Raw genomic sequence first — 27,760 nt, 5'->3', positions numbered from 1 at the left:
GGATAGTGGATCCATTGACCAGAGAATCAGGGAAGGAATGAACCAGGCTGTATTCCCCAGGAAAGTTATAAAGGCCTGCTATAACTTAGGCAGTGAGTGTCTAATGAATTGGGCATCCCAATGAGAGGGAAATTGTTTTTATATACCTTGAAAGGTGAGGCGGGCTTTTGTCATTTTACTTCATGGGGCAAGAGATATCATTTCCGTTCTGGAAGGAAAAGGAAAAAAAAAAGATTTTATACTTGTGCCCTTTAAAAATTTAAGGCACTTTCTGCTAGAGCCCAAACAGTATCTTCAGCATTTCTGACAGATGTGTCTGTGCACTGGACATCTTGCAAGGATCTAGCATGGTCTTCAGCCATACATTTCGCAAACCTGAATGATCTGATGCTCTCTCTTGAAGAAGCACAGCAAAGGAGGGAACAGTGGTGTCTCGCAACTAATGTTCTGGACATCTTACATCCTTTGCTGCTAAATGACACAGAGAACCCAGAAAGAAATGGAAGCCATGCATATTCATAGTTCCTTGAGTCATTGCATCCCATCCACCTTTCTCTGGAGGCAGCTTTGGCTGAGCTAGGTAGTGAGATACGCAGACGTTGAGAGGAACTTAACAGAAAGCAGCAGTCTTGCCCATCCTTTTATTTTGGTATCAATTCAGAGGGAAATGTAAGGGCAATGCGTACCTGAACTTTCTGCAGTGCTTCATGTGTTAGGCCTTGCTGAGATACAGTACCTAGAGTGTGATTAAAGAGGACCATTTCAAGAATTATGAATACAGGATGAGAAACCTCCAAATTTTAGGGAAGCGGGGGGGGGGAATCAAAAGCAGATGTTGTGGGTGCCCCAAATCTCTAAAGAAAAGTCAGGGCAGTTTTCTAGGTCCAGTCTTTTGCTTACAGTCAGTCAAGAGCCACCTGTATCTGTTTGGCTTGTTCTCTCCCTGTTCCCCAAATTGACCAGAATCAATGAGAGACATGCAGACACCAAGTCTCAGTTCCTGGGGAGTTGACATTGCCATGCCTACAGCACAGATTCCAGCAGATTATCTGTAAAGTGGCTGTTGAGTGTGCGGAGGACATGTTTGGAACCAAAATAGGAGAGGCAGAGGAACCCCTACTTCTGCACGCTTGTTTGTTTGTTTGTTTGTTTGTTTGTTTGTTTGGAGGTGGGTCAGCATGACACCCGTCACCAGTTCTCAAACCCCAAAACACTGGAGCAGGGGGGCAGTCAGTGGCCATGCATCTGCACTGTCTTCATGCTGCCCAGGTTTGTTGTCAGAGTAGAACAATGCACATGTGCAAATGTTAAGCTGGCTGGTGGTTGGAGGTAGGCTGAAGAGAAGCCTTGAGCCAAAGGGGGCAATTTTCATGGTCAGTTTCTCCCCCCCCCTCCTGCCCCCCACATAGAATTATTTTAAGCTGGAGGGTGAATTAACCCCTCATATGAAGCTGCCTTAGACAGACCATTAGTCCATCTAGCCCAATATTGTACATTCTGGCTACTAGCAGCTCTCTGAAGCCGTCTTTCCTAGTTCTGCTACTGAGAATCCTTTTGAACTAGAGTTGTCATGGATTAAACATGGGGCCTCGTGCATGCAAAGCATGTGCTTGACCACTGAGCTAAGCCCCTCCCCTTTGCAACTTAAAAAGGCAACAGGAGGCTTTGGTCTCAAATGACACATGTCCTCCAAACCTAGTTTTCCCCACTGCCTCATAATAGGATGCACAGACAACCCAAAAGTGCGAAAGATTACACAACTGATATAGTTAAGTCACTCAACTCTAATGTTTAGGCACAAGTCATATATACATTTTATTACAATCATATATAACTTGCATTGAATAAAATCCAAATGCACAGTGCAGACAGTCAACTCCAACAGGAGATCCAACAAATGAAATACCTACACGATATTGGGATAAAGGCGCACAGTTATCAATTCCTAAATGAGTAAGTGTATATATTTAAGGAAATCACACATTGACACAGAAAGTAGAACCAAGTTTTAAGTTCCTAATAGCCAAATATAATAAATAAATAAATGACTCATTAAGAAATGAAACGAAGTATAGGCATCTGGTAAATTCTTGTCCTGAACAGGGATACTATGGGTAGGATTGGAACAAGCCACAGCTTGGAAGTTCATTTAAGATCCTGGCTTGTTCTGATCCAGGTAGCCATAATTCCCAGTTTAGTTGTAACAAGAAACTAAGGTCAATTAACTTAGGAAGTGTTGAATCATTCTGTGCCAAGAAGGGAAGGGGTAGAGCATGGACAGAACACACAGGAACAAGACTTGTGCATATCTTGGCTCAATATATCCAAACCAGGCCATTCAATATGAAGTCTGCAGGCTGATGCCATCGTGAACTTCCTTGTATAGGCTGCTTACTAGCATTGAAAGCTTAAAGGTGCAGCATGGCTAGCTGGGGCAAGCTGGAAGTTGTAGGCCTTTTTTCTGCCTGTACATGCATAGGATTTCACCCTAAATGTGTTGGTGAAGCAGCTGTCAATACAGATATTGGCAGCTGCAGGAAACCTACTCAGATTTTAATTGCTGTTGCATCAAAAGATTAACTCTGTTGCCTCCAATCATACATAGGTTCCTCATGAGGGTCTGTAATTTAGTCCAGAAAGCCTTTAACAAAGTCTCAGGTTGGAGGGCTTCTTTGGCTAATTAGACTTGTAAGCCACCTGTGTAGTGACAGTTGCCTCTGAAGAAGATACAGTGCACCCATGTTAGTATCCATTTAAACCGCAGTTCTGCCCCTTCCATAAAAAGAGTTTACCCATTTTTCATTAAACTGAATGTGCAGCTTCATTGAGGAAGGCAACTCTTCTGTCTGTCCTCCCTTGGCTCCCAGCCATCCTAGAGAAAAATAAATGTGAAGTGATAAATATTTGAAGGTCAGAATGTGGCACATGGAAGCAGGACTGAGGGGAGATGTGAAGTACCCAGTCTCCCAGGCTCCTAGAAATTTGGTGCTGGCCATTAGGAACCTAAAAGTTTCATATAATTGGTATCCCTACAATTCTGAGAATTGCACTTAGGAATGAGAAGTAATGCTTTTCAGTCTTGCATTCTGCTTGATCTCATTCTTTAACACTCATACAGGGCTGCATGAGAGAAACAGGACTGTGGAATGAAACGCAGACTCCTATGGCGTTGGAATCATTACATTCCTACTGCAGTGATATGCCCTAATACCAGGTTCCGAGGGTGAACCTGGGTCTCTTTTTTTTTGTTCCTTCCTCTCTTTGGGGAGACCTTAGACATACAGGCATGATTGACCACATTCATGCCTTACTACCCTTGCATCTCCCCCCCCCCCCATATGTTGACTTTCCCACTGTCAAAATGTAGGCTGTAAACTACTTGAGGACAAGGACTGTCTTTGCTTATGAAACTTTGTAAATCCCAGTTTATATTGATGGCACCGTATAAATAAATGATGAGGACTAGAACCATGTTGGCAGGCCATTCTTCTCTTAAAAGCTCTTCCCCAGTTTGCTGATGTTAACAGATGGTGTCAGAATTGCAATCTTGGGTTAATTTTCTCTGGATGCTGAATACGTGAGAGCCTCTAGCCATGTATGACTAAAGAAAAAGGAAAGATGGGCAGTTTTTACTTGTGAGTTTTCCTACTTCTGTTATACATGGCCTGCAGTTCACCTGCCTCTTTTCCTCTACTGTTGTTCAATCTGAAGCATTAATAGTTATGGTTAACTGGTGGTTAGTAGGCGCAGATCTCTTTGCAGCTTTAGAAGAATTTTGCAACCGAGCTGGCAGGAGGGGGCATCCCCACACCCTGCTCTTCATAGTTTCTACCGACTCCTCTGCAAAGGCCCTGTCTGCTGGCCTTGTTTAACACGAGAAGAAAAGCTCATAGGTAAGAGAACCAGCTTTCCTTTCCCACCCTTGGAGTTGCAGTCGTCCATGATCCTTATGGTTAACCTGGGAAATTGTGTCTTATGGGAAGCAGCCCACATAGAGCTCCCATTACTCACTGTGCTAGATTGCTTGGCTGTGTGTGAACGTTCGTGTTTAACCATTTCACGGTGTGGTATCTTCATGCATCCTGTTCATTGTACCTGGCTGACGGACTGCTGCTCCTGTCTGTAGGCCATCGAAGAGGGCACGCTGGAGGAGATAGAAGAAGAGGTGCGCCAGAAGAAATCCTCTCGCAAGCGCAAGAGGGACGTGGACGTCAGCTCATCCACCCCAACCACCAGCACTCGGAGCCGGGACAAAGATGACGACAGCAAAAAGCAGAAGAAGCGTGGCAGACCTCCTGCTGAGAAGCTGTCGCCAAATCCACCCAACCTCACCAAGAAAATGAAGAAGATAGTTGATGCTGTGATTAAATATAAGGACAGGTAACAGAAGAAGGGGATGTTTTTAGATATTTCTTTTTAAATTGGATTTCTGCTCTCAGGGTGAATGTTCACTTTGCTAAATCTCTCTTGCATAGACTTGCTCCGCTACATCTGCCGCACTGTGCTTCAAGGAGTAGGGAAGTCACACTGATGTCTGTGTCACATATCATGAGTTATAAGGCAAACTGTGAATTAGTTGCATGTAATTAATATAATTTGCGTTTCATTTTCATCATCATGCAGAACCTGGACTTGGGTTTGTGGGTCGGTGTGTTGTTCTGCAGAGATTTTTTAAAATTCAGTATTTGAACATCTCGGAGGTAGAAAAAAAAAGATACATGGGTACATAGAAATGAGGTGTTGTCAAGTGATCTCAGTATGGCCTCCTTATTGTCAGCATTTCCAATGTTCAGGCATGAGTGCCATTGCTTATGTAGCCAAAATGGCACCATCCCCACACGAGAGGGAGGCATCAGCAGGCTTGGGTAAAACTCCAAGGTTTGCAGAAGAACCAAAAAAATCTAAAGAAAAAACATTGGGCCAAACCCAGCAAAACAGCCCAATGTGGACTGAGCATAACCACTGTTGGGAAGGAAAAAACTGGAAAGCTGAGGGGGAATGGAAGCAGGCATGGCTGATAGGCTGGAAAACTGAATGGGAGCGCTGCACACTGCAACATTTTTTTGCAGGCCCCGCTTGCTTAATATAATTGCCATCATAGGACAGAACTCTCTGTGCTACTATGAAGGGTAAATTTCATGGCAGCACAGACAGGAATAAATTCCTTTTAGATATATTTAAACTGAATGGGTCAGTTCTTGAAAGCTACCCAAATGGATTAATTTTTTGCTCAGGTAAAATTGGAGAAGAAAATATTAAGCTTCCAACCTTGGCAGATCTTGATCCGGTTAGCAGGATGCCAATTTCCCTCTGCTCTGTTGTGATCTGGCCTGACGTGTGTCATTCAGGACCTTGAAGATATTTCACGTAACAAACCTTGTTCCTCAAGTCTGATGCACCAGCACTGATTTTCCATATTTGGGAAGGCTAAACAGAGCTGGTACTTATCCACTGCGTGCTGGTGTTGACATCAGCCAGCACAAAGTTTTAGGGCCAGTCGCCCAGACTTTAATTACGTGGTTAGCAACCATATCTCTGTGTGTGTTTTAATGAATAGTAGGTACAGGGGGGCACTATTTTCATTGGGAATGCAGTACGCAGGGAAGGGAAGTTTAGCCTTTCCTCCTAGCCACTATCCTGATGAAAATCCATTCCCCATGTTGCAATTAGTGTTAGGAAAAAAGCTCCCATTGCTGCTTTTTTTCCTAACACTGCTTAAAGGAATATCTTGAGCCAGTGTGGTATAGTGGTTAGAGTATTGGACTGGGACTCGGGAGATCTGGGTTCTTGTCCCCACTCGGCCATAAAGCTCATTGGGTGACTTTGGGCCAGTCACTGACTCTCAACCTAATCTACTTGTGAGGGCAAAATAGAGAGGAGGAGAAACATGTACACCACCTTGGGTTCCATGCAAGAGGGAAAACAGTGGGATAGAAATGTAATAAATAAATACATATCTAGCTTGTCTGTCACTCAACCAATCTGTGGTGGTGTGGTAGACATAGTATGTTAACCGTTGATGTGTTGCCATATTAAATGCAGAACATTTCGCTCTTTGTAAGTAGAGTCATCTTGCTATTTTGCTGTTGGGACTTTACAGCTACTGAGGAATGTGGAGAGAGTGAGTTGGCCCTCTTTGCTAAAAGGGAGACAGGCTGTTTTTTAATCGTCTTCCTTTTTCTTGTCTTGTAGCAGCAGTGGACGCCAACTTAGCGAAGTCTTCATCCAACTTCCTTCTCGTAAGGAGCTTCCAGAGTACTATGAACTCATCCGCAAACCAGTGGATTTCAAGAAAATCAAGGTAACTCTTTCCTTTTGCCCACAGAGAATACAAATACCAACTCAGCAGTCATCTCGCTATTCTCATATTCTAATAATTCAAAGTTGGTCAACAATTTAAGGCAATGTTCCTATTGTCCATCCTAAACAGGGCAGAAAATTCATCATGTTACACCCGCAGTACAGTTTGCTGCTCACTTGAGATAGTTGGCTATAAGTGAGAAGCTATGTGGCAAATGGCACCTGATGCTATCACTGCAGTGCCATCCTAGGCATTTGTTCTGGGCAGTTAAAGCTGGGATAGCACTGTGCTGGAGTTTCCAGCTGGGGAAATGCAGTGCCATTTTTGAGTGATCACAGGTCCAGACGTGCTCATTCTTTCTCCCCTTGCTTTGAAAGGCCAGATTGCCAAGCATTTAAGCTTTGTAGCTTAGTGCCAATTGCCAGCACAAAGGCAAGTGAACAGATGTCAGCCATTGCCATGTCGTTGACAAATGTCGCACTGATATCTGCAGTGGGCAGAACCAAGATTTTCCTGTTTTATTTCCAAGAATGCTTTCTGGTAGCACAAATGGCTTGTAAGAAGAAGACTACACACAGCTGTTGCTATAGATAAATTTCCAGAACAGAGTAGTACAAATCTTTGTAATATTCACAAGATTTACAGTTTTTAATGTCCTGTGGTTTGATAGATGAGGCCAATTCCAGTTTGCTAGTACAACTACCCATTTTTGCTCAGAAGCATCTTACACAGAAGTGGTTGGTTGAACTTGGACTTACGTCGTATACATCCAAACATAGATATTTCAAGGGGCTTCCCACTTTGGCACAAGAAATTTTCATTAGTGTATTGGATCTTGAGTACTGTCATCAGTGAGCTCCTAACAAGCTATAAGGTGCGTGTTTTATGTTCTCCTCCACGTTTCAGCTTTCTGGAATAGTAGTTGCATCCAAGCCTTTCAAATTGGCTTCAGAGTAAAGGATAAAAGGCATAATTTGGATTAGCAAAGATCCACCCGTTACGCAATTGAGTGGAGCAATTAATTATTTCCCTTAATGCCTCCACACATTATTGTCTTCTCCCCTTGAGTGCTAAGATGTCTCAAAGGCTCATCCAGTGCCACTACCAGATGTGCCACTTTTTTCCTATCTTAATAACTTGTTTCGTTATTCAGGGGCTCCAATCTTTTAAAATGTTCCACTGTAGTCACTAAATCCAGTAAAAGCTTTTTAAACTCCCAGTAATAGCATAGTTAAAGCCCTGTAATAGATGTTACAGTTGTCTCTGGGTGTCAGTGCTTACTCCTTCTGTGACCCATCATCACAGATGTCCTACAAGATCAGTAGTGTATTGGTCATTTAGGTCCAGAACTGCCAAAAATCTTCCCTTGTGCTCCTGAGCGCTAAGTGTAGTACAGTGGCTCAAAGGCTAAGCTGTGAACCAGGAGGTCCTGGTTCAAACCTCGTCTTTATCACAAGCTCTTGCTAAGTGGCCTTATCAGACATATAAACCGTCACTCACCTGGGGTACATAAGGACTGCCTCCAGATGACTAGGCAGAGAAAGTGTTATACACTGGAAGGCATCTAGTCCTTTTTCTTTCAGGTGGTCAAGTGTGCCACAAATTACTAGCATGGGTGATTGGGAGTGAGCAAGCTAGTTGAAATGTTTGTGGGGTAGTTATTTTTGTACATTTATTTACGAAGTTGCCCTATATATCTGAAGGACTGCCTTCCCTAGGAAGACAGTTTGAGCCCTAGCCAGGCTGTATTTCGATGGGGCTCAGAGGTAAGAGCAAGACTAAGCAGACTTTGTTTGGATTGGATTGCCTTCCCCACCCTTTTTATTGTGGTGTGCTCTATGATGTGGGGTGGAAAATTTTCCACTGCTTTGTTTTTCCATGGGAAAAAGTCCATTTCATAAGCTCATTAATAAAAATGAACTTATGCCAATTGCAAATACAATATTAGCCAACCCTCACCATTTCAGAGTTGTACTTAAGGTTTTTCAGGTAATTATCCCCAGCATACGTATATGTCATTATGTATGTAGTACATATATGTCTCAGTGTGAAATGGAAGTAATAAATAGTGACAGCAAAACTGAAGGTGCCCCAACAACTTTACTGGAAGAGAGTTGAACTCTGTTGAAATAGATAAGTGGTTGTCAGCATATCATACACAGCTCTTCGGGTTGCTAAAATTAATTAGTGTGTCAACACTTTTCAGTACTGTTGTTTTTTTCTTAAAATTAAACAATGTAAGGGAAGTGCATGCTACTGTCTTTAATTTTTTATGAGTATCCCAATAAAATATTCTACATAATATAACATTTAATTCACATTAAGTGTACTTTAATTTTTTCCCCTCAAATATTTTGGGTCAAATACTTCTGTGTTGAGACAAAAAAATAATATGGGGTACTTTTTTTAGCTTTGTTTACTAAAGACAAGTAAAATAAACATGCTAAATTAGATCTCCCTAGGGCAGGAGTGGGCAATTTTGTGGCCCTCCAAACATTTTGGCCTATGTCTCCCATCAGCTGTAGCCAGCATAGCCAATGGTGAGGGATGATGGGAATTGTAGGGCAACTGGAAGGCCACAAGTTGCCCACTCCTGCTCTAAGCCATCAGAACATTTTCTGATGCAAACTGAAATTTTTCCTATGCAAATGTCTCTAATTTGCATTGGAAAATTTTCCAATTCAAAATTTTCTGGAAAACCCACAGCACTGTGCTATGGATCATTTTATGATACATTAATGTAGCAGGCAGGTTTTTTGTACGCCATCACCTTCAGGTTTTAAGATTGCTATCTTCTCCTTCATTTAACTGCTGAAAGGGTGGAGTTATATTTTCACGCAGGTAGGTGGATAGAACAGGATCCAAGGAGACAAAGTAAAACTTCTTCAAACTTCAGTGAGCAAAGAAGATCAGGATTGTGACCCTTTTCCCCCCACCTCCTTTTCAGGAACGCATTCGGAACCATAAGTACCGCAGCCTGAATGATCTGGAAAAGGATGTCATGCTCCTGTGTCAGAATGCACAGACTTTCAACCTTGAAGGCTCTCTGGTAAGACTCTTCCCAATGATGCTAACTGTGCAGGCTAGGGACAGCATGTCCTTAACCCTAAAAAGGAAGACTTACTGCATTCCTCTCAGTCCCCCAAGGTGTGAGTTGAACTTGATCTCTTTTTCTGGAAGTAAATTAGAACTGTCAAAACTTGACGGTAGACGCGTTATCGTTACAAATCGTTGCTGTGTTGCCTGTCTCTGAGACAATTGGTATGACACTTCTTAAGGAACCTGGTGTGTGAGCAGAGTACATGTGGCAAGTTTTGAGGTTGCACCAAATTATTCTTTCCTATGGGGATTTCTTGGATTTAAGTAGTATGGAAGAATTATCTGGAGAATTGTTCTGTGAAACTCAAAAGTTGGTCTCTATCCTTTATGCGAACAATCTCTACCTACCCTTTAGTTATATCAAAGTTTTAAAAAACTCATCCAGTTAACCTAGATTATATATATGATCGTCAGAACCATTTAAAATAATCAATTGTCAGTTACACATTAATCCATTAAGAGCCAACATAATATCCCATCTCATCTGCAATGTAGGGATAATACTTGCCTGCCTTACATTTTGTTGGAAGGATTAAACAAAATGTGTGTGAAGTGTTTTGAATACTCAGTAGCGCTAAATCAATCCTAAGTATTATTGGTATTAAACCTGAATAGATCTCCCTTTAAACAAAAGCACCATGACAATGTGAAACAAGGGATGACATGGGAACTAGTTTTGTGGAACTAGGGCTTTGCACCATACATGATTTCCATGTACATCTCCTTTTGTGGCTCCCTACAGATTTATGAAGACTCGATTGTGCTGCAATCTGTTTTCACCAGTGTAAGGCAGAAAATTGAAAAAGAGGAAGATAGTGAAGGTGAGGAGAGTGAAGAAGAAGAGGAGGGAGAAGAGGAAGGATCTGAATCAGAGTGTGAGTAGTTTTCTACCTGCTTCCTCTGCCAAGTTTCTTTTGTGAAGTGTGTGTGTTTCATAAGAGGTCTGTCATATGCTGACTAGAGCAAATATTATCTGAAAGGCATAACCAAACCATCAGTAAAGCTGAGATTTCACTGAGCTAAGGTCAGTGTATAGAATGTATAGAATGGAGGCAAGGCCAGGGCGTATGAGGAAAGCCTCATGTTCCCACTGCTTGTAGTGTCCTTGATCTGGATGTGAATAGAAGACTTCTTGATTTTCCTTGATGCAAAAAAGGGGGGTTAGTGTGGAACTACAGATCCTTTTAGTCATTCCTCAAAGCCAGGCAGATTGTGGCTATACTGCTTATTGAACAAAAAGATAGTGAAGGTCAGATGATGTAGTAAAGCAGATTAAGCTGAGGAAGCAATTGACAAACTTCTAGGTACCACTGCGTTAATGTCCCTCAGTTCTATCTTGGTGAAGAGATGAAACCTACACAGGTGTGTGGGGGAGGGGGTGACTGAGCCTGTCCATCCTCCCTATTTTGGCTGTACTGTGCTAAGGGAGAACAGGAAGGCTGTCTCTAGGCTAGGCATTCAGTCTCATCATTTTCTCTTTCTTTTTCCCTCCAGCTCGGTCTGTCAAAGTGAAGATTAAACTGGGCAGAAAGGAGAAAGCACAAGACCGGATGAAGGGTCGCAGGCGTACCAGTCGTGGGTCACGGGCCAAGCCAGTAGTTAGTGATGATGATAGCGAGGAAGAGCAAGAGGAGGTAACGGCAGAATTTCATTTCCCCCAAATAGTTATCAGTGTCCTAGGAGACTCTGGAGGAGAAATTTCTGCAATTATGGTGAAGGGGGAGGGCAAAGGGGAGAAAGAACAGAGAACTTTTATTTTAGGTAGGCAACAAAGCAAACATAAAAGTGGGTCCCACATTGTTATATCCACTTAAGTATGTGGTGTAGTGGATAAAATGTTGGACTAGAACCTGGGATCCCTATTCATTCATGAAGGTTCCTGGGTGACCTTAGATCAGTCACTGTTTGTCAGCCTAACCTACCTCACAGGTGTGTTGTGAGGATAAATTGTGTGGGAGTGGGGCAGGGGACACCGTGTATAAAATGTTAACAGCTAACAAAAATATTTTCCTTTCTTTCTCAGGATCGCTCAGGAAGTGGCACAGAAGACGATTAAGTGACATTCCATGGTGCAGACCTGAAGCATCAGTCTTTCCAAAGCAGAGATGCTGTATTCCCTTAGCTGCAACGGGTAGCGAGAAACATAGTGTCGGATGTGGGTAAACTGTATAAAATTCTTCCATATTTATACTGCAGTGAAGATGTAGGACTTGTTTGTGTCTTGCCTTGTCCTCACATCAGTAGCATTTGTAACAGCATTAACTGTTTTAAAAAGAATTATGAATTGGGGAACACTTGATATATTTTTTTTCTTTTTATGGCAGTACTATTTTCAGTTGCAGTATTGAATCACTGTAGTTTTAACCTGTGGGTGCATGTGTGTAGCAGTCCACTTCCTAGTACTGTATTTTATGAAATAGGTCGAATGGCCAGCTGCCCACCAAGTGAGGAGAGGGTGGCAGTGGCAACTGTGTCAGTGTCACTGGATTTCAAGCAGTAATAAATTAAGCAAAAAATATCTTCATTGTGGTGCATGCGTGAGTTTTTCCCTGCTTGCAGTGGCTTCATCTTGTACTCAAATGACTATAATTCTCCAACCACTGCTTCCATTGCACAGCTCCTTGTCTTGGCTGATTACTCAGAATCAGAGTTGTCTGCTCAAGACCATCATCCCACTATTTTTTTTTTCACTTTACAAACCTTTCTAAAATCCCACCTGTTGCCTTGCCTCTCTTGTGACACCAGTTTTATTAGAGGGAGATGGCCTGCTGGGTTGCAGCAGCTTCTGTGATGATCCAGTGCACCTGGCAGATTTAGGGTTAGGCCTGCTTCATGGGAGCTGGGGGTGAGCATACCAAAGTCCCCCCCCCCCCCCCCGGGTGAAAACTAAGATGGGAGTATCCAAACACATTGCCTTTAAAGGGTTTTAGTCTTTAATGTCACCATTTCAGGTATAATACAGAGGTTTCACTAACCTACACCAAGTTCTTCACACTGCCATACCCCTCTTCCATTCTAGGGCTCACATTCCTCCACTCCATTGGGCTTCTACTTCCTTTACTCACAGTTTTAGGAATCCTTGCATTTTGAAATGGGAGAGAGAAGGCATGGAGAGATCACCCTGGCTTGCAGACATAGGCCTTCTGTGAGGTCGCTCTATCCTTGGGTCAGCAGTGAGTGGGAGAGCCCACAGAGTTCCTCTTCCAACTATGGCCTGAGCCATGTGTATTCCATACTTCCATAGAATTATCACACAAGTGTGGAAACCAGTATCTTATACACAGTGTGATTTTCATCTATAACAGGTTTAGGGCCTTTGAAGCTAAAGAGATCCTTTAAAATCACTGTGGCTACCTTAAAGTCTGAGACAGATTGGGTTTGTGTTGTTGGGGTGGGAGAGTCCTGTCCTTGCCACTTTTTCTCAAATTAGCATGCCATGTATCATAGTCATATAAATCCATGTACTTTGAACACCCAACTAATGGAAACAGATTTATACAAGGTGTACATTTCTGTTGCAGAAAATGGAATTCCTTGAAGCATTTTCTACATGTAGCTCACATAATGCTGGTAGTGCTATTGTGCAACAGGAGAGGATGCTGATGAAGGGAGAAGTCCAAAGCATAAAGCAACACCTGCCCTATTCCCAAGTCTGGAAATCAAGGGATCCTTTCCAGAAAAAAACTAGTTTAGGGGAGCAAAGAAGTAGCAGAGCCAATTATCAAAAGGACCAAGAATTTAATCTTGTTGTATAGGGCCTTAATATACTGTGACTGAAAACTGGGAGGAGTAAATTTGATAGTAGAAAATATTTGGGCAGAGCATATTTGGGCATTACCCTTTAGGATCATCTGTGGCCCTTTCCCAGCCTGATGAACCACACTCCCCTAATACGGCTGAGATTCTTCAGGCAATTGCAGCCCATATACTGGGTGGTACTGTGCATCATCACAGTCAGTATAATTCTGTACCAAGGAGTGGAAGGCCTTCCAAATGGCTGGATCACGACAACAGATGGTGCCACCCCCACGCCATTCCTCTGCACGATTGCGATTCATGTCTCCAACACAGGTCCAGCCAGGATCATTCTCTGTCCCCACACACCACTTGGAATGGTCCTTTCTGGAAAGGAAGGTGGGGGCTGGATCCTGGAAGGCTAGTTCCTGCACATTGTAGACTCTGAAGTGCCCAGAACAGTTGGAAGGGAGGATCCCTCGGGATCTGAGCCAGAACTCGACATAGAGATCACTGCCGAGAGCCTGGGCCAACCAGCCAGAATACAGATCTGGGTAGGGAAATAGTTGTATGAAGAGACTTGAAGTGATGAGGAGGACATACTACCTACCCCCTTTTTAAGCCTGTTGCACTACATCTCCCATCACCTCCCTTTTCAACCATCCCATCTCATCACCTACCGTCACCAAAGGAACGAAACTTTGCAAAGCTGACAAATTCCTTGCCCCCCAAAGATGTCAGGGCCACACTGGAGTTCCATGGCTCCTTATGGATGTGCTGCCCCTCTGAAGCATTCAACAAGGCAGGCAGGTCCTGAGCAAAAGTACCTTCCACACGATAATCATAGACATGGGGCTCAGTGAAGAGCAACTGATTCCCTGGAACAGAGATACATGGTATGGAATATCAGATCTGTTGCCTGGGAAGAGGTCCAGCCTCCTGCTTGAAATCGAGCCCTCCCTACCTAGTAGATTGGTTGCACCCCTTGGAAACCTTCTGAGTGAGGGAGGCTTAATTCCAAAACAGAAATCGTGCATGCACCCAGAAATGGAACTGCGGGCACAAGACACCCATTAGATTTGCAAGTGATGCATCAGCTACCGTGCCTGGCTTCTTGGCTTGAGAGAGGCCTACTCTTTGTGGGTGTGAACTCCACAGTTGCAGAGAGCAGCACATGAGGAGAAGTGTAAGGGATAGCTGGCCCCTTCTCCTCTTGGAAAGGATTGATATGGTACATGCAGACATTCTTTAGATCGGGTGGGTGAAAAGTAGGTCTCCAGAAGTTTTGGACTTCAAGCATTCCTGACCATTGGCCATGCTGGTAGGGGCTTCTGGGAGTTGTCCAAAATATCTGGAGATCTACCTTCTGCCTACCCCTGCTTTAGATGACTGACTGGCACAGCGACAGCCTGTAGCTTCTAATGCCACAGGCCTACAGGGACCAAAGAAGCATCATCTTGTTGAACTTGTCCCAACAGGACACCTATTTTATCTGAAAAGCTTAGCTAAGGAACAGATAACTGCCTTGAATGTCCAGCAGTGGTTATTCTGTTCCTTCCCTTTTTTCTGTTCCCATAAATGACAAAGGATGGACTGTAGCGCGCGCACACACACACACACACACACCCATATAAGAGCCAGAGGTGAAATGTATCATTGGAGTTCTCCCTCTCAACTTCCCATGTCCTATGCCACATTGTCATGGGGACGGAGATAACTTTGGGTTGGATGGTTCTTACAATTCCCCCCTCATGTTACTCTGCAAAATACCGTGTTCCATGATGGTGCTGTATGAATCATCATCAAATCCTATTTTTGCGTAGCACATCAATCTGGAGGAATCCTACTCTGAGGCAGCCTTCTTGCTCTTCCCAACAAAGAGCCTGGAAAGAACCCCCAAATTCTGCTTTCAGTATGGCTGTTCTATCCATATTAAGATCTGAGGCACCTACCAATCTCTTTGAACTGGCTGTATGGATAGGTAACACACAGGAAGGTCTGCCCAAAAGACAGCGCACTCTGGGGCCAGGCATATTTCTTCTCAGCTAGACTGGGGGGGAAATGAGGAGTGCTGTGAAGGAGCCAGAATCCCTGGGTTCTATCCAGAAGGATGACTCCTAAGGAAAAAGCAAAAGGTAATGAACCTTTCCCTCTGTGTGCTTTAGTTTTAGGAATGCAGCAACAGGTGCCAAGATGGCTGGTCTGCCCCCAAGGAGTCCACTAACTCATGCTCCATGCACAGCATGTGACTAAAGGCATGACCATTTGTAATGGAGGAGCCACCTTTAGGGGAAGACACAGTTGGTGTCCTTAGGAGGACCGACCCAAGACATTCTGCTGCCTAAGCATAGCACCTCCCCATTCCATGTACAGAAGCTGACTAGACTGGCAGCTGAATCTTACTTCAACACTGGAGATGTCTTCCACCACATCTGATGGCAGCAATCTACCTTAGGAGATACAGCACACACTTCTGCCCTCCAACATCTTGCCACCACCACCACCTGCCACCTTTCAAAAGCTGCTGCCTGGGACATCTGCCTCACTCTGCCTAATGGTAGGGCCAGCCCTGCTCTTAGGGCACATTTGGAGCAGAAGCACTACCTTTCGTATGGCCCTTAAGGCTGAAGGAAAGCTTATTTGGAGGCTCATCATTGTACAGGACATAGGCCATTTCTTCCTCCTGAAAGGAAAATAAGGCAGGGGGATGGTTAGGCAACTGTTCTATGTCAGTATCATTTCTGCCTCAGCCACACCCGGCGTGGCCCTTATCACAATTTCTCCCCCTTCCCGTGCCTGCTCCTCTACCCAAGTAGCCCATACTTTATGCCCTTCTCCTGAATTGGGTCTTCCTCTCAGAGCCAGCCCAACTGCACAAGTAGCCCTGATAGTTGCATGGGTGGCAAATGTAAAGGCACCAAAGAAGCAGCTGTATGCAATCCAGGAGCAGGGCTCCAGCACCCTCTTGACCCCTGCAAGAGATTCTTGGGCACACATTTGAGATCAGGCAGTGCAGGTTCTTGGAGCCACAAACTATCTTTGGCCTAGCTATGCACCTGCTCCTTATCCACAGGACTCTATTATGTTCCAATGGACCATCATGTATCTGTTACTCATCCCCACTTACTGAAGCATCCCTTTTTAAAATTATACTGTAAGTCACCGTTGGGGTCCTATTTGGACCGAAAGACGATGCATAAATTTAAAAATAAAAATAAAATTAAAAAGACATTTTAAAAACCCAGGCTCTAGATTGCAAAATAAGATGTATCTACCTCTGGTGGACTAGCAGATAGTAGCCTGCCTTGAGTGAAGGCTTGTGTTGAGCAGGAATTAGATCTTCACAATCAGGTCCACCTCTCACACCATTGCCCCTAGCTTGGAATACTGTTAAGGCAGCTTTGCAGCTCTTTTTCTCAGACTTACCAGCCTCCACCTTGTCTCCATGTACAGCTGCTGCAGCGTCCGACCCACAGCTCCCTCAGTACTGTTCATCAGACTCCTACCTTGCACCCAGCCCTGTGTTTGCCCATCTTGATACATGTACCGCATGCCCTCTGCTGGGGGGCTGTCATGGGGTCTGGGCAGCTTGTAGACAATAAACCTGAAACTCAAACAAATCACAAACCTGTCATGAAGGAGGTAGCTGCCTGCCTGTATTATTTTCCACTTAAGACACAGGTGGGCAACATGGCTCTGACGTAGACATTAACAGAAAAAGGTGGAAGATTAGAAAGAGGATTTTAACTATTTCAGGTATAAAATCCTGGAACAAACTGGGAGCAGCTGACATTCTCACAGGGTAGCTAAGACTGATCTGGAAAGCTTTATACAGTGCCATGCATAAGTACTCACCCCCTTTGACTTTTCCACATTTTGTTGTGTTACAATCTAGAGTTAAAATGGATTTGACATTTTTACCGTTTGATCTACACAACATACTTAAGACTGTGAAGGTGCAAACTATTTTTTTTGTGGCACAAAAGTGGATTAACCAAAAACAAACTGGTATTTCTTGGTTGCATAAGTATTCACCCCCCTGAAGCAATACTTGGAAGAAGCACCTTTGGCAGCAATTACAACTGTGAGTCTTTTGGGGTAAGTCTCTACCAGCTTTGTGCATCTGGATCCAGCAGTTCTTGCCCATTCTTCTTGGCAAAATTGCTCAAGCTTTGTCAGGTTGATTGGGGACCATTGGTGAACAGCAATTTTCAAGTCTTGCCACAGATTCTCAATCGGATTGAGGTCTGGCCTTTGACTGGGCCATTCTAAGACATTCAGGTTCTTGTTTTTAAACCACTCCAGTGTAACTCTGGCTGCGTGTTTAGGGTCATTGTCCTGCTGGAAAGTGAACCTCTGCCCTAGTCCCAGGTCCCTTGCAGACTGAAAAAGGTTTTCCTCTAGAATTGCCCTGTATTTGGCTCCATCCATCTTGCCCTCAATCCTGACCAGTTTGCCAGTCCTTGCCAATGAAAAGCATCCCACAACATGATGCTGGCATCACCATGGGGGGGGGGGTTGTTCTCAGGGCAATGAGCACTGTTGGCTTTGTGCTGCACACAGCATTTTGCGGTAAGGCCAAGAAGCTCAATTTTATCTCATCAGACCAGAGAACCATTTTCCAAGTTTGCTGTGTCTTCCACATGCCTTTTGGCAAAATCCAAACGGGATTTGATATGGGTTTTTTTCAGCAATGGCTTTCTTCTCGCCACTCTTCCATAAAGCCCAGCTTTGTGGAGCATCCAGGTGATAGTTGTCCCATGGATAGTTTCTCCCATCTCGGCTGTGGATCTCTCCAGCAACTTCAGAGTTACCATTGGCCTCTTCGTTGCTTCTCTGACTAATGCCTACCCTACCGAGTTACTGAGTTTTAGAGGATGGCCTTCTCTAGCAGAGTCATGGTTGTATCATACTTATGTACCATAAATCCATTTTGTAATAATGGATTTAACAGTGCTGTGCAGGATGTTCATAGTTGGGGGGGGGGGTTATAACCCAACCCTGATTGGTGCCGTCTCCAGAACTTTATCTCAGACTTGTTTTGATAGGTCCTTGGTCTTCACAATGCCACTTGTTTAGATATGCTCTCCAACAAACTGGGGCCTTCCAGAAACAGGGGTATTTAATCTGAGATCATGTGACACGTGAATTGCACACAGGTGGACTCCATTCAACTAATTATGTGACTTCTGAAGACAGTTGGTTGCACCAGAGCTTATTTAGGGGTGTCAAGGCAAAGGGAGTGAATACGTACACAACCCAGACATTTCAGTTTTTTATTTGTAAATCATTTTGTAAAATATGTAGATTTCCCCCCGCCCCCACTTTGACATTATGGACTATTTTGTGTAGATCAGTGACAATAAATACGAATTAAATCCATTTTAATTCCAGGTTGTAACAGAACAAAATGTGTAAAAGTCAAAAGGGGGTGAATACTTATGCATTCATAAGTATCAAGTAATGGTATTGTACTTTTCCCCAGACAAAATTGGTTAGTGACCCAAGGGGGCAAGGACAGAGTGATTTCCACACAGTATGCTTGGCTGTGTTGTATGTGTCACTTGGAATTCACTATTCAGCAGGTACAATCCACACATTTGTATATTTAAAAAGCAGGTATCTAGCCCTTACGGTTGCGGGGAAGAAGTTGAAAATGTGGTGGTAGTTTTGGACAAAGGCTAGACCCAAAGAGCCTACAACTATGTCAGAGAAGTAGGAAAGCTGAAAAAAGAAGGGGAAAAGAAATCTATATATGTTATCTTGGGTTTTGTAAACCACCTTGGAAGCTTTGCTGAAGGGCAGAATATACATATAGGGCGCAATCCTATTCAGATAGGCGGCCGCCTCTGAACTCGGAGGCAACCGCCTATCCAATGCAGGGCAGGAGAAGCATGAAGGGGATCGTTCCCTCCGTGCTTCTCCTGCCCTGCATTTTCGGCTAGATGGCCAATTGCAACTGTCTAGCCATGGCAGGGCTGGGTGGGGGAGGAGGCTGCTGTACGACACATTGGATGTGTCGTACAGGCATTTCTGCCCTCCCCGCCCCAGAACGCCCCCTGGAATGCCCCTTTTTGGCTGCTCCACACTCCCCTTGCAAGTGTAGAGCATGGGGCTGTTCCACACTGCCTTGGAGGCAGCGCAGAAGAACAGGGAGGTCATTTCTCCGGGAACCAACCTCGGAGCACAGGCTCCAAGGGCGGTTCCTGGAAAACCAGATAGCCTATGGCCATCTAGCCACTGTCTAGCGGCCATAGGATTGCTCCCTCCAAAAATAGGATTAAAAATAAATCAGATGTAATGGACACACACCAGTCCACAGGATGGCCAGAGTCGTCATAGCAGGAAATGCTCCCATAGGCGGTGTTGTGGATGAAGGCCGCAGACAACAGCAGGATGGGCAGCATGATGCCTTCGTCAGAGTTCCTGCAAGGAAGACAGAAGCAGCCGTGGCTGAAGACCAGGACAGCAGCCATGACAGTGTATGTGGGGGCCTTGTGCCCTGAGGGTTATTCCAGTCTCCCTCTCTGAATGTTCAGTTTTCATTACAATTAAAATTCTCCAGCTCTTTTACTTACGTGGGCAGTTTTCTACCCAGTTGTTCCTCAAGGGAGCAGGGAGTGGAGGCTGACTCCTGACAGATCAAGCCATTTTCTCTTTCCAATATGCCCTGCTCCACAATATTCTCTCCTAACCTCCTTCACCCCTTTCCTTCTTTCCCATTTATTTCCTCCTCCCCCCTTTGCAGCAGCAGGTAAAAGCCCTCAAATACCAGTTCTTTGTCATTCATTGGTAGAAGAGGTCCCAACGAGTCTGTGTCAATAAATGTTTGCCTCTGATCATGTGAAGAATGCCTTTCCTTCAGCAATTAGCAACTACTATCACCCCAGCCAACATATTTCTGGGATTTGATCAAGAAGAGGGAAGAAGGCAATGCACTTCTTGATTCCAAAAGGGAACTTAAAAGTTCAAATATAGTTTCAGCCTCATAACATATGCACAGGAGGATTTACACCCAGCATCTGTGGGTGCTCCCAGATCAAGGAGCTCCTAGTGAAACCAATCAAAAGGCATTGTGCAGCTATTTCATCTTTCTTTCCTTTCTTTTTTGGTGCTTCCAGACAAGGCGTCTGTCATGCCATCGCCCTGAGGCAGGGCATGACAGAAGACTGAAGCAGCTGTGGGAAAACACAGGAGGATTACAAGTGGCAGATGAGGCGGCCTGGACCCCCTGTGAAGTTCTGGGAACGAGGCAAGGCGATTTGCCTGATGAAAGCCTCGTCCGCAACCACCCCCTCACTGCAGTGAAGCACCCCACGCCCTCACTTCACTCCTTGTGGGAGAGAAGGCTAAATAACGCCTAGCCAGGGATGCTTTCTTCTCAGCGACAAAGCAGCTTGGCAACTGACAAAGGCGCACAGGTGGGGAAGGTGGCGAAGGCGGAGCGGACTCCAAGCGACTCCCCTTCGTGGCTTGCCTTACCAGGCTGTCCGCCGGACCGTCCGCCGCCGTCTCAGCCTCGTGAAAGCGAAGGAAGTGGCGAGCAAGCAGAAAGCTCGGCAATCCCCACTTCCCCAAAGGCAGCTGGAGGAGGGGGTGTCACGTGCCCGTGGCCCCTCCCTGCCCGCCTGCCCGCCTGCCGGCCGGGCTCCCTCCCGCCCCCCCTCGGCGGGCGCCCTCGCCGCGCCTTGCAAGCCGGGGTGCGCCTCGTGCGGGGGAGGGGTGACTCTTCCGGCGCCGCAGTGCGCCAGGGCTCTGCGGCAGAGCGGGCCGGGCGCCCGGCAGGAGCTCGGGCGCACCTGGTGTTGGGAGAGGTTGCCGCATGGAGCCTGGGAGAGCAAACGCGCTCGCCCTCGCGCGGAGCAGGAAACAGCTCTCTCCGCTCGCCGCGCGCGGGCCCCCACACGCGCTTCTTTTCCCAGGCAGTTCCTGAGGGAAAAGGAGGATAGGACCCAGAAAGTTTATTAGGTCAAACCCTGAGGCCACCAGCCAGTCTTGTAGTCTCCATTATGGGTGACCCAAGATACATAAGGGGGTGCTTCCAGGTGGAGGGGTCCCAACGCTAACTACCAGAAGGCATTGTGCAGCTGTGCCACCTTTCTTGCCTCAATGGATTTTTTTTTCTGAAAAGAAAAAAGATGGAAGAAGTGATGGGAAAACATGAGATGGCTACAAATTGAAGACACACTGGCATCTGCACCCCCAGTAAAATTCTGCGAATGAGGCGGGGCAATTGCACATTTAAAGCCATGTCTGGAAACACCCAGATTTCCCACAGTAATAAGTTAGAAGAAGTGGCGGGAAAATACCGGGGGTGGGTGGTGGACAAGTGGATGATGATGTCTCGACCCTCTGTAAAATTCCCTATATTAAGCAGGGCCATTGCATAACAAAAGTACCCATAGACGTGTGTCTGTAGAAACAGAATCACTGTTGCAAAAGTTCTGCTTAGGCTTCTAAAAAAAATCAAAGCCATATAAATGTTATAGAGCTTAACTAGACAAAGAACACCTAATTGCCAGTGTGATCCAATACTGAGCTCTAAAATCCTTAGGCACAAGAGGCTACTTTGCTGCATCTGTGCATGGATGGATGCTCTGGCACTGCCTTCCTCCAGTCAGAAACAACAGCACCACCCCTGCCCCAAACAGTAATTCATGCAGACGAAGTTCCAGCAGCCTTCTCCAGAAACAGGCCCATAGTTGCTTGGGGAATCTGCGTATATTGTTGCCCCAGTTGAAACAGAGATCCTGCTGTTTGAGAGAACCTCTCTCTCTCTGTCACTACCACCTCTCAAAGTTGATTGCTGTACTCAGCTCTGACTCATAAATCCACAGTTGCAGGCTGGGAAGGATGATAAAGGTAAAGGTGTCCCCAACCAGTCGTGTCCGACTAGGATGTGGTGCTCATCTCCATTTCTAAGCCGAAGAGCCAGCGCTGTCCAAAGACGCTTCCATGGTCATGTGGCCAGCTTGACTGAACACCAAGGTGCACGGAACGCTGTTACCTTTCCCGCCAAAGCGGTACCTATTTATCTACTTGCAATTTCTTGCTTTCAAACTGCTAGGTTGGCAGGAGCTGGGACTGAAGACGGGAGCTCACTCCATCACGCAGCACTCGGGTCTCGAACTGCTGCCCTGCCGACCTTCTGGTCTGCAGTTCAGCATCTTAACCACTAAGCCACCACGGCCCCGGAAAGGATGATACAACCCACCTAAACCCTCAGCAGATATAGCATGCTGCGTGGGCCATCATAATTATTTCCATCTTAATATGATGAGCTGAGACCTTCTCTCTTTTCCCCAACTTCTTACCTATATTGATCCCATTCATCATCTGAGCACCACTTTTTCCTTTCTTTTTTAGGAAATCTAAAGTAAACCAATCACCCATGTAATACATCCCATTCACACACACCCCATCAATGCACGCGCACACACACACACACACACACACACACACAATGGCACAAACATCTTTAGAAAGCATGGATCTAGTTTTCAAAGCAAAGCTACTTTTCCTGCTTCCTGGGACGCTTTTGAAAGCTCTGTGTGGCCTCTGCCTCTTGCTGGGAACAGCTCAGTACTGGAGGGGCAGACACACCAGAAACAGAGCAGGCTGCATGAGGTCCATGGGCCACAAATTCTTCTCCTCAGCTCTGTGTGTTCCTCCCTCTTCTAACCTCCACCCCCACACCCTTCAGCTTTTTGTCCTCCCATTCCTACCCTTATCTGAACCTGATCTCTCCAAGGGTCCATTTGGTGACATACATGGAAGGGAGCTGCTCTTTGGAATGGATTTTGCCTGGTTTCAGACATGGAAGTCTTTTCTCACAGAACAGAAAAAGTAAAAGGTGAGGTTCAAGTGATCCACCAAACATGGGGGCTGTGCACCCTCTGTCCATTTCAAAGGATGTAAGGTACATGGTGGATTGAAGGGAACACTATCCTCCCGTTCCTGCCATCTCCGAAGCAGTGCCCACCCCCTACCCCTAACCATATTTTAAGATTAAAAAACAAACACTCTCTGTGCTGGAGAGGGTATGAAGCACAGGGCACCCTCACCCCCTTATAGTGGGAATGTAAGTTTCTTCAAGAGTTCTGGTCAGAAATCTTTGCAGAATAATCTGGGAACACCCAACAAGTGATAACACTGAATCATTCTTTGGCAGAGTTATCTGTATGCAAAGGCTTCTCAGGTCAAATTTGTCATAAGGGCTTGTCTCATTACCATTAACGAGAGCCCATAGAGAAGATGAAAAACACTGGAAGCAGAGTGTAGAATACACAACGAAGGGCAGGCAGGTAACACTGTCAGAAAACTGACCCAGCACAGCAATGGGGTCAGAGCAGGGCAACCAAACTGAAATTTAGTTTCTGTTTTTGCCTTACATAACACCGGAAAGAGGTGTATTTAACCACCAATACCTCACAGCTCCTTGTGTTACTGTACATGGCTTGACATTTAAAAACGAAAAGGAGTGCTAATGTAATACATGCAAACAAAGCTACCAATGTACTTAAAACTGTAAATAATTACTCTCTCCTCTTTGGTGTTCATTTGTTAAATGTGTTTATTTAAAATAGCACCAGCATCCACACACACACCATCTTAATTGCCCCAGAATGGCATTGGGGCCCCGCTTGTGCTGCCTGGTAAGCTTGAGGTTGTGGGTAGATGAGATGGGTGTGTGTGTGCATTTTTTTCCCACTGTTGCTGGATATACGAATGGTCAGGAGGGGCATGTCTGCACACATAAAAAGTTGTAGGGAGCTCCCTTGAGTGCCATCTTTTGGCAGAAAGATAGGATATAAATAAATAAGGAGAGGAAATGATCTGTTTTTGTCTTCTACATTTAATGCAAACAAAAATATATCAAAAAATAAAATTAACAGCATTATCTTAGTAGCAGGGGTATTAACACAGACCAAACAAATCTCCATCACACTTGTATGTTAAAAGCCTGCATAGAAAGAAACATTTTGTAGCCCATCTAAATGGAAATAATCTATTTTGAATCTTGGCTTCCATTTAAGGAAGACTAGTAGCTTTTTTCCCTGGTAAGTCTGCCCCCTGGTGTCCAATATACAGAAAACAGCCAGACGGAAAGTAGATAAGAGAGACTCTGGTGGTTTATGGGCATGTATGATCCTGCTTGCCCTTCTCCAATCTACAGAGGGCCATGATTTTTCAAGGCATTTATTAGTTGTGTTTCACAGATCAGAAGGACAGCGCTCATCATACAGGACTCTAATTTCTTGGCAGTTCTGGGAAAAGGAGGTTTGGGAGGAACGTAAATGGCACAGGGGAAGGATCAGCTTTCAGAAGACAGATGGAATGAACAGGCATGGCCTGAGCAGTTTTGCTGCCTCAAGTGAGGTGGCAGCGCTCTGTCTCAAAACCAGGTCAAAACCCAGACTGAGATGAGTTTGATATAATCAGTATCTTCCAAAAATGTCTGCACTTGCCCAGCAACTACCCTCTCAAGCACCTGACCCAGAAAAGGAGTATTAGTGACTGGGCAGTGATTGGTATAAACCTCCAGATCCAGGGAGAGGTTTCTCAGGAATGGAGGTACCACCAGTTCCTTCAAGGCGGTGGGCACTGCTCCAGAAGGCAAAGAAGCATTCGCCACTCCCTGGATCCACTCAGCCAGCCCCTCCTGGCTGGGTCAAATAAGTCAGGATGGACATGGGTCAAGAGAACAGGTTGTAAGCCAAACAACTACAAGCATCTTGTCTACATCCTCAGGCCACAGCACCTGAAACTGATCCCATACAGGTGAACCACACAGTGCACTGGACACCTCACCAGCCACAAGCGGTGTTCTAAGTGATGTTATTCTCAAAGCGCCTTGACAAATTATCACAGCAGCCTTCCAAGGGTTCCAACATGGGGTTCACTGGGGAAGATGACAACAAACCCCAAAGCACCCAGAGAAGCTCTGCTGGATGACTACTTGAGGATGCAATAAAGGCAGCAAAGTAGGTCTTCTTTGCTGCCCTCACTGCTGCACAGTAGTCACTATGATGCACTGTCATGCATTTCTGGTTGGCCTCACAACAAGTCTTACGCCACTTAAGCTGTAGCCATCACCCAGCCCGTTTCATCGCCTGGAGATTACCAGTGAACCAGGGAGCACCTCGGGCTCCACAGTGCCAGAGGGTTCTCAGGAGTTATTGTGTCAACAGCCCATTGTGTCTCACCGTTCCATAGTGTGATTAGAGCCTTGACAGGATTGCCAGCTCTGGCTACCAGAAATTCCCGCACTGCATTCAGGAATCCATGGTTCTATAAGATACCGGGAGTGAACCTTCTTAATGGGTCTCCCATCCCTGCAGGGGGAGACTGGCACTGTTAGAACAAACTTTACCAGATAGTGGTCTGACCATGACAGTGGGGTAAATTTAAACCCCCAATATCTGGGCTACCACCCTCACATCCAGAGGCAAGGGCTGAGGGGTTCATTACACAGGGGCAGAAATCTGCATCAATACCAGGGTTTTCCCCATCTGGTTTCATCACGGGATTAGATCGGGCTCCTTGCTGTTTCTTTCTCGTTATATTTGTTTCCTTACCTTTTCACAGGGCGGCTAGTTTTCCACAAAAAGCCATTACATGTGCTGGGGGCATCATGAAATTTCCTCCCCGATTCCTGCCCCTCCCCCGCCACAGATTATTGGTGGTTTGGTTGTGATTGACACACAATGCAAGTAGACAACAACCTCCACCGAGCTGCCCGAACCCTTCTCCTGCTGGAATGCTGGCATGCCAGCATGTTGGCCATGCTGTGTCGCGGAGTAACAGCCAAAGCAAAAGTTGGTGCATCGCATTTAGCCACAGCATGGTAACAAGCCGGCAGATCAGTATACCAACATGCTCACCACCTTGATGTCCCTGCTGTTGTCATCATGACCGCGCTCCCAACAAACTGAAACAATCGCCCGCAGTGGCACACAGATGGCAGTTTCTTCGTGCTATGGGAGAAATATATGAGGGGGGGCGCATGGTGCTCCTGTTGTGTGGGCTGAAAAAATACTGCATTTTTTCCGTTTGGGAATAATATGGGATAGATGGGGGAAAATGGTGGGAAAATCACTGGAGGATTATGACATCGTGCAATGGACCAGCATACTTCCGAGAGCGGCCAATCATGAATGTGTGATAAATTGCAGGTGTAAAGATGCCCTCCATTGGGGGGGGGGTGCCCTACCCTATGCATTGGCTGATGACAAATGGAGACAACCCCATGCTTGTCATGGAGGCCATGAAGTTCCAAGCCAGCTCAGTCAAAGCTCTCTGCAGGGATGGATGGATTTTTGGTTTCTCGCATGCTCATTTTTTAAAAAGTCTCAATATATTCCATCCCACATATGAAGAAATGTGAATTCTGATAAATTCTTATAAAAAATGAATTGAAACAAAATTCTCACCCATCTCAGGAGTGCAATTTTGCTCATTTTAAAGGAAAAATTCCACTTTTTTCTGCTGTCATTTGGCGGCAAATTTGGTGGCAGTGCAACGGGGGAGGGGCAGGGGTATAAATTGCATTTGATTTGTAGAAGGTAATGGATGGTGACCAATGCATAATAAAATCATTTGTACTGAACTCTTGAACTCTTAATATCATTATTTAACTTTGCCATTGCAGCATAATCCTGTAATTTTGTAATCCATTTTTTATCATTAGGTATGTTCCATCTCATCCAATATCTTGCATAAAATATTCTAGCTACCATCATATAACGAGTAAATTCATATTGCAGTCTTTATGCTGAGCCATGGTTATATGACAGTAAATAAAGTAGAGGATCTAATTTGGCTGAACATCCTAGAATGTTTCCCATCAGTATTTTTATCTTCCTTTGGCTACTAGACAAACCCACCACCTATGATAATAGTCTCATTTTTGTTTTACATTTCCAACACATGTTAATGTTCATTTATAGCTCACCTTGCTAGTAGCAGACTCTAGACACTTTAGTTTTTGACTTATTTCTGATGCGTACTCATGTTTTTCCATTTCTTCACTGGCTTTCACTTACGTTGATCTTTTTGACCGTATTCTGAGATGATATATCCCCGTTTGCTCTTTTCAATGTGGTTTCGTTTTTTATGTCTCTGAGACCCTGCTTGGCTGATAGAGGAAATGTTTAGGTTTGGTTTCCTTTGGTTCAGAACAGTTTGCAATCATATCTCCAAGAGCAACCTATTTGAAATGCGCTTGGCCACCTTCCCCTTTCACTGCCTTTTTCCTCCCACTTTGGAACATATGAAGTTGATTAATGGTTGCAGCAGTGCAGTTTAAAGAAGCTCTTGTGACCCTGTGATTGAATGCATTGGCCTGGGATCACACTTGAGAAAGAAATCAGTGACAGATGAAATCAGCTGCACAGGCCACAATTAAAGAGTCTAGCCTGTCACACATGAGCTTTCCTCTGGTTGCAAATAACAGGCATGAGTAAATTCCAGTTAGGACCATGACAGAGCAAAGGGTTAAAGCTCCGCTTGTCGCTCATAATATAGTGCCAGTCTAGTTTAGACACCCCTGCACTGGCTATTTGTTAAAGAAAACTCAACCATACTATGGCAAACCATGTGATAAATGTCATGTCTAGTTTGGTC

General features: G+C 45.0%; 2 protein-coding genes across 5 annotated transcripts in view; one reads left to right on the top strand and one right to left on the bottom strand.

Moving 5' to 3' along the window:
• The window catches only part of SMARCA4 (SWI/SNF related BAF chromatin remodeling complex subunit ATPase 4), a 91,648-nt gene extending 79,725 nt beyond the window's left edge, over window positions 1–11,923 (top strand). The window contains exons 31-36 of the mRNA XM_084835713.1: window positions 4,127–4,380; window positions 6,193–6,301; window positions 9,249–9,350; window positions 10,143–10,275; window positions 10,895–11,034; window positions 11,424–11,923. Of these exons, the coding sequence (XP_084691839.1) occupies window positions 4,127–4,380; window positions 6,193–6,301; window positions 9,249–9,350; window positions 10,143–10,275; window positions 10,895–11,034; window positions 11,424–11,456 (771 nt within the window). The 3' untranslated portion in view covers window positions 11,457–11,923. The remainder of the gene's footprint in view (window positions 1–4,126; window positions 4,381–6,192; window positions 6,302–9,248; window positions 9,351–10,142; window positions 10,276–10,894; window positions 11,035–11,423) is intronic.
• On the bottom strand, window positions 1,794–27,155 carry DNASE2 (deoxyribonuclease 2, lysosomal). 4 transcript variants are annotated; one of them, XR_014787980.1, is made up of 8 exons: window positions 20,618–20,711; window positions 19,448–19,561; window positions 16,562–16,739; window positions 15,740–15,818; window positions 15,088–15,252; window positions 13,816–14,013; window positions 4,012–4,144; window positions 1,794–2,872 (listed from the first exon to the last, which is right to left on the bottom strand). XR_014787980.1 is itself a non-coding variant. In XM_084835715.1 (7 exons), the coding sequence occupies exons 2-7, from the start codon at window positions 19,540–19,542 to the stop codon at window positions 13,288–13,290; spliced, it is 1,113 nt and encodes a 370-aa protein (XP_084691841.1). In that variant the 5' UTR covers window positions 19,543–19,561; window positions 27,090–27,155; the 3' UTR covers window positions 11,718–13,287. The 4 variants fall into 4 exon arrangements, 3 of the variants coding, with proteins under 3 accessions (XP_084691841.1, XP_084691840.1, XP_084691843.1); XM_084835715.1 differs by lacking the exons at window positions 1,794–2,872; window positions 4,012–4,144; window positions 20,618–20,711 and adding exons at window positions 11,718–13,685; window positions 27,090–27,155; XM_084835714.1 differs by lacking the exons at window positions 1,794–2,872; window positions 4,012–4,144 and adding an exon at window positions 11,718–13,685.
• Between the last annotated feature and the right edge of the window lie 605 nt (window positions 27,156–27,760).

The sequence above is a fragment of the Heloderma suspectum genome, chromosome 2 (assembly GCF_057233095.1).
Source record: "Heloderma suspectum isolate Gila_16-S chromosome 2, 16-S_ref, whole genome shotgun sequence".
In the NCBI taxonomy this organism is placed as follows: Eukaryota; Metazoa; Chordata; class Lepidosauria; order Squamata; family Helodermatidae; genus Heloderma; species Heloderma suspectum.
This window is presented reverse-complemented; position numbering and strand designations above follow the sequence as displayed.